This window comes from Bos javanicus, chromosome X (genome assembly GCF_032452875.1).
Source record: "Bos javanicus breed banteng chromosome X, ARS-OSU_banteng_1.0, whole genome shotgun sequence".
Classification (NCBI taxonomy): Eukaryota; Metazoa; Chordata; class Mammalia; order Artiodactyla; family Bovidae; genus Bos; species Bos javanicus.
This window is the reverse complement of record NC_083897.1, coordinates 67,360,123-67,372,136: the sequence shown is the minus strand read 5'-3', so window position 1 is coordinate 67,372,136 and position 12,014 is coordinate 67,360,123. Positions and strand designations below refer to the sequence as shown.

Here is a 12,014-nt window from a genome sequence, read left to right as displayed (position 1 = left end):
TATAGAAATAGTAATAAGTGGAAACCAAGATCATGGCAGAGAGCTAGACTGAGAAAGAAATAGCTTTTCCTATATACATTTGTCTATGCAAATTCTTATCAGTAATAGGACTAAGGGGTCCCCACCATTAGACGCATATACAGGTATTGGACTCTCCCTCTGCAGAGAAACTGATAACTTGTAGTACTTTGATCTTGATGTCACAAAAGGAAGGTTAGGGATCTGGTGGGGACTGGAGAGAGATGCCCATTTTAATATCAAAATTGATCTGAGTTTTATTCTATTTTAAATTACCTTTGAATATTTTAGTTCAGTCAGTTCAGTCACTCAGTAGTGTCTGACTCTTTGTGAACCCATGGACTGCAGTATGCCAGGTTTCTCTGTCCATTCGGTTGGTGATGTCATTGAACTATCTCATCCTCTGTCATGACCTTCTCCTCAAATTCATGTCCATCTAGTCAGTGTTGCCATCCAACAATCTCATCCTCTGTCATCCCCTTCTCCTCTTGCCTCAATCTGTCCCAGCATCAGGGTCTTTTCAAATAAGTCAATTCTTTGCATCAAGTAGCCAAAGTATTGGAGTTTCAGCTTTAGCATCAATCTTTCCAATGAACACTGAGGACTGATTTCCTTTAGGATGGACTGGTTGGATCTCCTTGCAGTCCAAGGGACTCTCAAGAGTCTTCTCCAACACCACAGTTCAAAAGCATCAATTCTTCAGCGTTCAGCTTACTTTATAGTCCAACTCTCACATCCATACATGACTACTGGAAAAATAATAGCTTTGACTAGATGGACCTTTGTTGGCAAAGTAATGTCTCTGCTTTTTAATATGCTGTCTAGGTTGGTCATAGCTTTTCTTCCAAGGAACAAGCATCTTTTAATTTCATGGCTTCACTCACCATCTGCAGTGATTTTGGAGCCCCCCATAATAGTCTCTCACTATTTCTGTTGTTTCCCCTTCTATTTGCCCCAACTATTTGAATGTTTCTATGTGGATTATTTAGTCTGTAGTCTGAACTGTGCATTTATAAACACAATATGAAGGCACCTGTAGGATTTTCTGTCATTTTCAATGGGTACATTATACACTCCATAAATGTTTGTTGCATAAATGAATGCAAACTAATGATTCATTGGATATTAAACATTGGGGAGTGTTTTTAAAATAATGATCATTAATGATATAGACGTTAATTCCAAAACTGACAGAAAAAAAAAAAAAAACAACACTGTAAGTTGTGAAATATTTTGTTTTTTTTTTTTAGTTTTAGTTTTGTTGTTATTTCTGTTTTTTGGTCAAAAATAGATTGAGACTATTATTGTGCCTGGGCACAGAGTCCTTAGGTCTGACTCAGATCTCTTAACTGTTGGCTCAGCTATTAGCATTTGTAGCTAATAATTAATAGAGCTATAACATTAATTAGAAATTGTATTATGATCATTAGATTTTTAAGACTTATCTTTCTGTTATATTACACAATGTGGCAAAATCCTGAGAGCAGAATAGGTAAAATACCTGACTGATATGAACACATATTTTCTTACATTTAAATATCTCATAGTACATTTTTTCTATATTTGTGGGAAAGTTCATCGTCGTTTTCTTTGATAACAAATTTAAGAAATTTGAGTAGGAAGCTGTTATTTGGCCGTTTACCAATACCATCTGATGAGTTGTGTTTTTTGGTTGCCTGAGCAGCTGGCAATTAATGAATTGATTGGAAATGGTCACAGGGCAATGGCATTAGCATGTGAACATCTGGCATTAAAATTAGTCAACACAGAGAGCACTTTTTGTGATAATTCAAATTCACTGAAAAAAATCACTAGGTGAATCTTATTCTAAGTGCTCTGTGGAAAGGAAAAACTATTACTATATTTTATTTTATTTTATTATTTATTTACTTTATATTTTAGAACATGTGATGAAGATGCATTGTGTGAGAATTGAGGGCTGTTTGCTGTGTATGTGTGTATGTATTTGGGTGGGTGGCAGAGGCCCAGGCCTACAACATAATTTGCAAGCCATACATATTTCCACTGAACTATTCCTTCTCCCACTTGAGGGCATTTGCATCCTATGAACAGATATTATAGCTGATTCCATTTAAGCTGTCAGCCTCTTCCAGGATAAGTTGATCTCATTGAAGAGGTGAGAGGGTACTTTGTCCAGCTATCACATAGGTCACAGATAGGGTATGCTTATGATTTTGGACTCTCTCATATGAAAATTAATGAAAACTTGCCATATCCATCTGCATTAACCTAAATGCAATTGTAAATTGATGATTGTGGAACATATATTAATTCTTAAACTGATTCATAAAAATTCATAAAGTGTCATGCATCCAATAATATTCAAAGATAAAACAAAGCATGTAATTCTTTCTCAGTACTAGTGGTAAACCAAGTTAACAAAATCAATGAACAAACATATAGTCTTGTTCCTGATTTTATTATTTAAATTTGTCAGATTACAATCTATTCTATTTCTTTAGCACTCTGGTGACAGTACAGAAGGAACACATCAGTTAAATGCAAAATATCTCGACAAATGCATGAATAAAATATTTAGTATCAGTTAAACTTCCAAAAGCCACTCCTCAGCAGCGAAATGCCATTAAATCCTTTAGGAACTTATTAAGAGATTAACATTTGGGAGATTAATTACAGTGAGAGTTGAATTGCAATTAAATAAAAAAAGACAAATTATATATTACATAACCCCACCAAATGCTTGAGAAGAATCAATATAAGAGAATATCATAGATACAACACAATGAGATAGGTGTTCTTAAAAGTCAACTATACACACATATACATAAATGTGAACACATGTATAATATGCATGCATTAGTACATTACAAGTTCTGTGTTTTGCCATATCTAGGTATGTAAAGAAATACATTGAGATGAAATAAAAGATCTCCATTAAAAAGGGTAGAGTTGATACCTTAGTGCCAATAAACTAAGTTCTATACTCTATTGATTGTGTTAAACCATATAAAGCTAATTTTCCTTAGCTTTGACCCTGCTCTTTATTCAAGGTTCAAATGTACTCTTAAATCTTTTAATATGAGGTAAATGTCCTTTGACCATATGTACCTGCTAAAAATGAAAACAGTATGATAGAAGAGGAAGTAATAACATGTACTAATTAGAAGTATTTTCTATAATGTCTCTTTCTTCTTCAGCGTAAGCCTTGAACTATATAACTATATGCTAGAAATTTGAGTTATTACTGAAGATAATTTTACTAATTGCAAGGGAAATTCGGGATTTCATTGGGTAAGTATGTATCAGTTTTGGAAATCTCCCTTCTCTGCTACAGTGACTGAATCTGGAGAAGATTTCTGCAGTGATTTAGAAGAGCTACAGCTGTTTTTGAAGGGGCTTGAATGAAATAAATGAAAAGTAACAGGGTTGTAAAAGTCATAAATGCCAAATAAAATTAAGTCATGAATGAATAAAATGATTTGGGTTTTAGATTTTCAATTTTCCTTTTTAATGTCCTTACTGATTTGTTGCAAATACTGTTAACCCTGTATTTGGTAAGTGGTGAAGACATTATCCTTGTCTTCTCATTTGTAATAAAACAGATTAACTTGCTGTGAAAATTTAACTAGGCTGAGACACAACAGTAACCACCTAATGACCCGAAGCACATTGCAGTTAAGTAGCTAAATAGATGCATACTGATTACAGGCCTTAAAAATGGATCTGTTTACTTGCAAAGTAGAAATTAGTTATATAACTATTGATTATTTTAGAAGAAATTAACGTTTCCAGTTCCATACAGGTATTTTAAAAACCCACCTAATTCTTAATCAGTGTAAGGTATTGGACTCATCTAATGTTTATATGGTGAAAAAAAATGTGACCTCTGTGATGCCTTAGGAAACAATAACAATGAATTGAATTTTGATTGAATTTGGTAAGTGCAGGCTACAAATCTTAAATATGAACTGTGGTTTTATGCAAAATGTTATTGTAACTCTAAATCATGTTTTCAAAGTTATTTGAAATAATATCCACCTGATGTGCTATTGACAATGGCAAAAGATGAATTTAAAAGTAAAGTATTTGAGTTCATAGTATTTGATCATATGTACTTTTAAAACATTTTGGAGGATTCCTCTTTATAGCATTGTAAATTTTCCTCATTATTTATAGCATTTTCTATTTGTGTAGATATTCTTTCAATTAAAAAAAATTCAGAATGACCATTCATTTTTTAAGCAGAATGGGCAAGGTCACATCACTTGAATTCTCTTTTTTTCTAAACCATCAACTTTATAATTCATTCCCAAATTTTCCATTTTTATTATGGCAGGATATATTGCTATGTATGATTATTGTTTACCACTACACAGTGATTTTGTTTGTTCAGTTTTATTTTTGCTCAATAACTGCTGTACTTTTGTCCCTATCCATTCACTTACCAGTCCATTAAAGATAAAAGTAGTTCATTAAATTAAATATTTTTCAGCAAATAACCAATGTTAGAATTCAAAGACTGTTCCACAATTTTTATACATATTTTAGCATAGAATCATTGAGACTACACAACAGTGAAAAGTAAGAAAATAATTTTGACCTCATATATGAAATTCCTTTCATTGGTGTGTGTGTACATATGCTATTTAGGGATTATAATTTTAATCACTGCACTTTAGGTTGAATTTCACAACTGATGAACTTTTCAAAAAATTTAAAAATGTATTATAAAAGCCATATATAATTTGCTATCCATGCCCATACTATCCCTCTAAACAACATATATAATTATTTGGAAAAAAAATATTATCTTCTGCTTTGTTTATATGTATCTTTTTATCTTTTCCTGTATATAGAGTATTACAACTGTATATTTAACTGTATACTAAATATAAATGCATGTATATTTCTCTGTCATAAAATATTGTGTTTGAAGCATAACAAAAGTTATAAAGCCTTTCAGAGGTAATATATTTACAATTAATAGTATTTAATAACTATATGATACTGCAGCTAATATACTCAAAGTCCACTATTCATTTCATTAAATTTATCAGATGCTTACTGAATACTAAATAACATTATACATCATTTAAAAATGAACATACTACACAGATGACTGTATTAGTTCCTTATTACTTTTGGAACAAGGTATGATATATTTAATAGCTTTAAATGATGCAAGTTTATTAGCTTGCAGTTCTGTAGGTCAGATGTCTGACATGGGTATCACTGAGCTAAAATCACAGGGCTGAATTTCTTTCTGTAAGCTTCCAGGATAGTATCAGTTTCCTTCCCTTTTCCAGGTTATCTCTCTGACCATTCTTCAATAATCATATCTTCCTCTGACTTTCCTTTCTACCCTCAAGTTAAGCCATGTAATAGCTCTATCTCCAGGTTCTCAGTCACATCTGAAAAGTCCATTTTGCCATATAAGATAACATATTCACAAGTTCAACTATTAGGACGTGGACTAAACATTTTTTGCTGAGCTAATGATATTATTCTGTCTGCCATAATGATAAACTTTGGAAAATCTTAACATCTACTAATGAAATAATAGACTTTAACTCTCATATTATTAATTTTGCATTAAGCAAACAGTTTTTCTTTGAAGAATTTATCAGTTTGGGGCTTTTCATGCAAAATCAATGTGAAAATATATAAACACATATTTGACAAACTGATTTTTAATCTTATGGTGATTAGAATACTGATGTTTAATTGCATATAAATATACAGAACTTTAAGAAATTCATTATGAATGAGTTATATAATAAAACAAATATTCTCTGTCCCAGAATGTCTATTATTCAGTCACATTTATTGCATATATGGATAAACAATAATGTATTTTTAATTGATCAAATTAACTAAATGTCAAATTTATTCATCAGTTTGTGATTCATAAACATAGTGAATAACTTCAGAGCTTTATAGCAATATTATTTATGATAAAAATCCTGAGAACCATAACAGTTACTGTAGAGCTATATAAAATAAACATTTTATTTTATTTTTATCAATAATTTTACAGCCACAGGACTGGAAAAGGTCAGTTTTCATTCCAACCTCAAAGAAAGAAAATGCCAAAGAATATTCAAACCATCACACAATTGCACTATTCTTACATGCTAGCAAAGTAATGCTCAACATTCTCCCAGCTAGGCTTCAAAAGTATATGATCTGAGATCTTTGGGATGTTCAGGCTGCATTTAGAAAAGACAGAGGAACCAGAGATCAAGTTATTAACATCCATTGCATCATAGAAAAAGCAAGAGAATTACAGAAAGAAAGAAAAATAAAAGCCATCTACTTCTGTTTCATTGACTATGCTAAAGTCTTTGACTGTGCTGATCACAACAAACTATGACAAATTCTTAAAAGGATGGGAATACCAGACCACCTTACCTACCTCCTGAGAAATCTGTATTCAGGTCAGGAAGCAACAGTTAGAACAGGACATGGAAAAATGGACTGGTTCCAAGTTGAGAAAGAAGTACATCAAGGCTGTATATTGTCACCTTGTTTACTTAACTTATATGCAGTGTACATCATGCAAAATGCTGAGCTGGATGAAAAATAAGTTGGAATCACGAGCACCTGGAGAAATATCAATAACCTCAAATATGGAGATGACAGCACCCTTATGGCTGAAAGCGAAGAGCAACTAAAGAGCCTATTGATGAAAGTGAAAGAGGAGAGTGAAAAAGGAGGCTTAAAACTTAACATTCAGAAAACTAAGATCATGGCATACAGTCCCATCATGTCATGGCAAATAGTTGGAGAAACAATGGACACAGTGACAGACTTTATTTTCTTGGGCTAGACTGCAGATGGTGACTGAGTCCATGAAATTAAATGACGCTTGCTCCTTGGAAGTTCACGGTTCATGTATTGTTGAAGCCTGGCTTGGAGAATTTTGAGCATTACTTTACTAGAGTGTGAGATGAGTGAAATTGTGCAGCAGTTTGAGCATTCTTTTGCATTGCTTTTCTTAGGGGTTGGAATGAAAACTGACTTTTTCCAGTCCTGTGGCCAGTGCTGAGTTTTCCAAATTTGCTACCATATATTCAAGTTGGTTTTAGAAAAGGCAGAGGAACAAGAGATAAAACTGCCAACATCCACTGGGTCATCAGAATAGCAAAAGAGTTCCAGAAAAACATCTAATTCTGCTTTATTGACTATGCCAAAGCCTTTGACTTGTAGATCACAATAAACTGTGGAAAATTCTGAAAGACACGGGGTTACCAGACCACCTGACCTGCCTTTTGAGAAATTTGTATGGAGGTCAATAAGCAACAGTTAGAACTAGACATGGAACAACAGACTGGTTCCAAATAGGAAAAGGAGTACATCAGGGCTGTATATTGTCACCGTGCTTATTTAACTTATATGCAGAGTACATCATGAGAAACCCTGGGCTGGAAAAAGCACAAGTTGGAATCAAGATTGCTGAGAAAAATATCAATAACCTCAGTTTTGCAGATGATACCACCCTTATGGCAGAAAGTGAAGAGGAACTAAAAAGCCTCTTGATGAAAGTGAAAGAGGAGAGTGAAAAAGTTGGCTTAAAGCTCAACATTCAGAAAACAAAGATCATGGCATCCAGTCCCATCACTTCATGGCAAATAGATGGACAAACAGTGGAAACAGTGTCAGACTTTTTTTTGGGGGGGAGGGGGGAGGGGGCCTCCAATATCACTGCAGCCATGAAATAAAAAGATGCTTACTCCTTAGAATAAAAATTATGACCAACCTAGACAACATATTAAAAAGCAGAGATATTACTTAGCCATCAAAGATCCATCTAGTCAAGGCTATGTTTTTTTTTTTTTTCCAGCAGTCATGTATGGATGTTAGAGTTGGACTATAAAGAAAGCTGAGTGACGAAGAATTGATGCTTTTGAACTGTGGTGTTGGAGAAGACTCTTTAGAGTCCCTTGGACTGCAAGGAGATAAAACCAGTCCATCCTAAAGGAAATCAGTCCTGAATATTCATTGGAAGGACTGATGTTGAAGCTAAAACTCCAATACTTTGGCCTTCTGAGGCAAAGAGCTGACTCATTTGAAAAGACCCTGATGCTGGGAAAAATTGAGGCAAGAGGAGAAGGGGATGACAGAGGATGAGATGGTTGGGTAGCATCACTGACTCAATGGACATGGGTTTGAAAAAACTCCAGGAGTTGGTGATGGACAGGGAGGTCTGGCATGCTGCAGTCCATGGGGTCACAAAGAGTTGGACAAGTCTGAATGACTGAATTGAACTGAACTGATTCTTGGAAGAAAAACTATGATAAACCTAGACAGCATGTTAAAAACCAGAGACATTACTTTGCTGACAATCTAGTCAAGCCTATGGCTTTTCCAGTAGTCATGTATGGATATGAGAGTTGGACCATCAAGAATGCTGAGCACTGAAGAACTGATGCTTTTGAGCTGTGGTGTTGGAGAAGACTCTTGAGAGTCCCTCGAACTGCAAGGAGATCAAACCAGCTGATCCTAAAGGAAATCAGTCCTGAATATTCATTGGAAGGACTGATGTTGAAGCCGAAGCTGAAATATTTTGGCCACCTGATGCAAAAAACTGACTCATTAGAAAAGACTCTGATGCTGGGAAAGACTGAAAGCAGGAGGAGAAGGGACAACAGAGGATGAGATGGTTGTATGGTATCACCAACTCAATGGATGAGTGTTAGTAAGCTCCGGGAATTGGTAATGGATAGGGAAGCCTGGCGTACTGCAGTCCATGGACTTGCAAGGAGTCATACATGAGGGAGTGACTGAACTGAACTGATTTTTATCAAATTCATAATTTTAAACTATAAAAATTTAAACAATACTAACGAACATCCTTTTAGTATTGTTTAATTTTTATAGTTTTAAATTATAAATTTGATGAAAATCATTTCAGTTCCCAAATCACTGCAGATGGTGACTGCAGCCATGAAATTAAAAGACACTTGCTCCTTGGAAGAAAAGCTATGACCAACCTAGACAGCATATTAAAAAAGTAGAGACATTCGTTACTTGGCCAACAAAGGTCCATCTAGTCAAAACTATGATTTTTCCAGTAGTCATGTATGGGGTTAAGAGTTGAATTAAAGAATGCTGAGCACTAAAGAATTGATGCTTTTGAACTGTGGTGCTGGAGAAGACTCTTGAGAGTCACTTGGACTGCAAGGAGATAAAACCAGTCCATCCTAAAGGAAATCAGTCCTGAATATTCATTGAAAAGATTGAAGCTAAAGCTGAAACTTCAATACTTTGGATACCTGATGTGAAGAACTGACTTATTGGAAAAGACTCTGATGCTGGAAAAGATTGAAGGTAGGAGGAGAAGGGGACTACAGAAGATAAGATGGTTGGATGGCATCACCCACTCTATGGACATGAGTTTGAGTAAGCCCTGGGAGTTGGTGATGGAACTCCATGGAACTTGGTGGGCTGCAGTCTATGGGGTCGCAAAGAGTCAGACATGACTGAGCGACTGTACTGAACAAATTGATAATAGGTCTTAGTGTTGGTTTCAAACACCCATCATTGTGTCTTGTGACCATCAAACCGTTTTGTTGCCAACATTAAAAATAAATTCCTAAGGTGTGATAGATTACACATATATTATTGCCATAATGTTTTCAGTGCAGAAAGACACAACATGTACCAGGTCCTCCCACTGTTTTTGAGTTTTATTCCAATGTTCCAAGTGTTTACCTTTGGGAGATCTTCTTACTCAGGTAGTAGGCTCACCCTCCAAGTTATGGCTTGAATGTTATATCATTGTAGAAGCTTATAATAACAAACCTTCACTAATAATAATCACTTCACCTCATAAATTCGATTGGTGAATTTCCTAGGAAAGGAAGTGCAAGTTAACCTTTCTTGAGTTCTACCATGTATCTGGCATAGCACTGAGGCCTTTCACTTTCTTATTTTATTTAAACCTCACAATATCCCATTAATTTCCCAATATCAAAAAATATGGTTTTGTTTAAAGATACATGTTTATGATCAGGTATTTTAAAATCAGGTATATACTCAGTTTAAAGATGAGAGGTCAACATTTCTAACATTATGGATTCCACCAACATCAAAAACTCGGTGCAAGATGACATTTCCTTTTGTATTTCCTTTTATATAAGGAACGGATTCCACAGAGTCCTTCTCCTGCTCCCTCTCCGGAAGAGAGTCATCGCCCTGGGAGCCAGACCTCCTCCCGCCCCAGCAGCAGCGTGTCCAGCTCTCCCTCTCAGATGGATCACCATTCAGAGAGAATAGGTGAGTATCTCACCTGAAGCAAGGAACTGAAAGATAATCTTTCAGGAAATTCTTCATTAGGCAATAGTGAAGGGGGAAAAATCTGGGGGAGCTGATGCCTCCTTGATTTAAATGGTTTTATAAAATGGTGAATTGTTATTGGAAAAGTCATATGAACAACAACAACAAAAATGTTAGTAGTTTGTTCTCCAGAAGAGTCTTAAATAATGTATCACTGGATCTGATGGGAACAATTTGATGGGAGTTTTATAGAATATAGGTTAATTCAATATGTTGGTATTTAGCAGCTAGTGTGACACAAATCACTTGCTATATTCACAGCACCCTTTGAATAATGGATGATAAAATATATTTTGTGCAGTTGATTATGTAAGAGTGATTAAAAAGTGAATCAATATATGATTTGCAATAATCTCAACAATTTTAATGTTAACAGAGGATGAGATGGTTGTATGGCATCACTGACTCAATGGACATGAGTTTCAGCAAACTTTGGGAGATAGTGAAGGACCAGGAAACCTGATGTGCTGTAGTCCATGGGGTCACAAAGAGTCAGACACGACTTAGTAACTGAATAACAGCAACAATAATTTAGATAAAAAAATATTTGATCTAATATTTGGCATGATTTTTCACACATTTTTTTATTGTTTCAGAAGTCTTACACCTAGGACATTGTTCCATAAATAGTATAATATTATTTTCAGTGATCTGGTATACTGGAGACTCTAATCTAGCCACAGTCTGGCACTAATTAGCTATGACATCTTGGGTATGTCACTTAACCACCATGAGTATCTTTACCTAACATATGAATATGATTGGGCTTCTAGGTAGTAAAGAACCTGCCTGACGATTCAAGAGACATAGAGATGTGTGTTTGATACCTGGGTCAGGAATATCCCCTGGAGGAGGGCATAGCAACCCGCTCCAGTATTCTTGCCTGGAGAATCCCATGGATAGAGGAGCCTGGCAGGCTACAGTCCATGGCATTGCAGAGTCAGACACGACTCAAGTGACCTGGAACCCACACACGTGCATAGATATGATTAATGCTCTGCCTATTGCACTGGAGTTTTCTGAGGTCTAATGAAATAATATGTGGGGAAATACTTCAGAAATTTAAAGCACTAAGGAAATGTGATGGATAAACATTATTTTTTTTTCTCTGTGGCTTTACCTTGATTGCTTATCAACTGCTGTCTGATCCTACTCAGGCATACAGATGTTACCCACTGCATTCAGCTATAACTAATTTTCATATAATATATGATAATTATGAGTCAGGTGAGCTAAGTAAAATCTTTGTTAATCTTCTATACCTACACAAGTCCAATTTTGTAGGTATCCATTTCCTATAGGGAAAATAATTTCTGCTCTTCTTTTAATCTTATTATAGGAATATTTATTTCATGTAAATTCTAAATTTTTACAATTCATAATAATGATCATCTCAAGTCTGTCCAAAATAATGTTTTTGTGGGGGAAGAAAGGAATTTGAGGGATTAGGGAAGGTTTTACATTCTGGATTTGTTCTGGGAAAGGATAAAGATGATTTCACTCTTGTGGAAATTCATCCAAGTCTCATTTAGCTTCTCAATTTTATGTATTCTTTGTAGCTATTTAGCTTTGTAGTGATCTCAGTGACTCACAAAACTGTCTCCCCATTATGATCGCCTATGGAAGGTTTACAAATATGGATGCCCAGGCCACACGCTCAGTCTCATGTACCTGGT

At 35.0% G+C, this 12,014-nt stretch overlaps 1 protein-coding gene across 1 annotated transcript in view; it reads left to right on the top strand.

Annotated features, from left to right (window-relative positions):
* The window catches only part of LOC133243087 (dachshund homolog 2-like), a 298,941-nt gene that overhangs the window by 148,829 nt on the left and 138,098 nt on the right, over positions 1-12,014 (top strand). Inside the window, exon 4 of the mRNA XM_061409548.1 lies at positions 10,143-10,278. Within this exon, the coding sequence (XP_061265532.1) occupies positions 10,143-10,278 (136 nt within the window). The remainder of the gene's footprint in view (positions 1-10,142; positions 10,279-12,014) is intronic.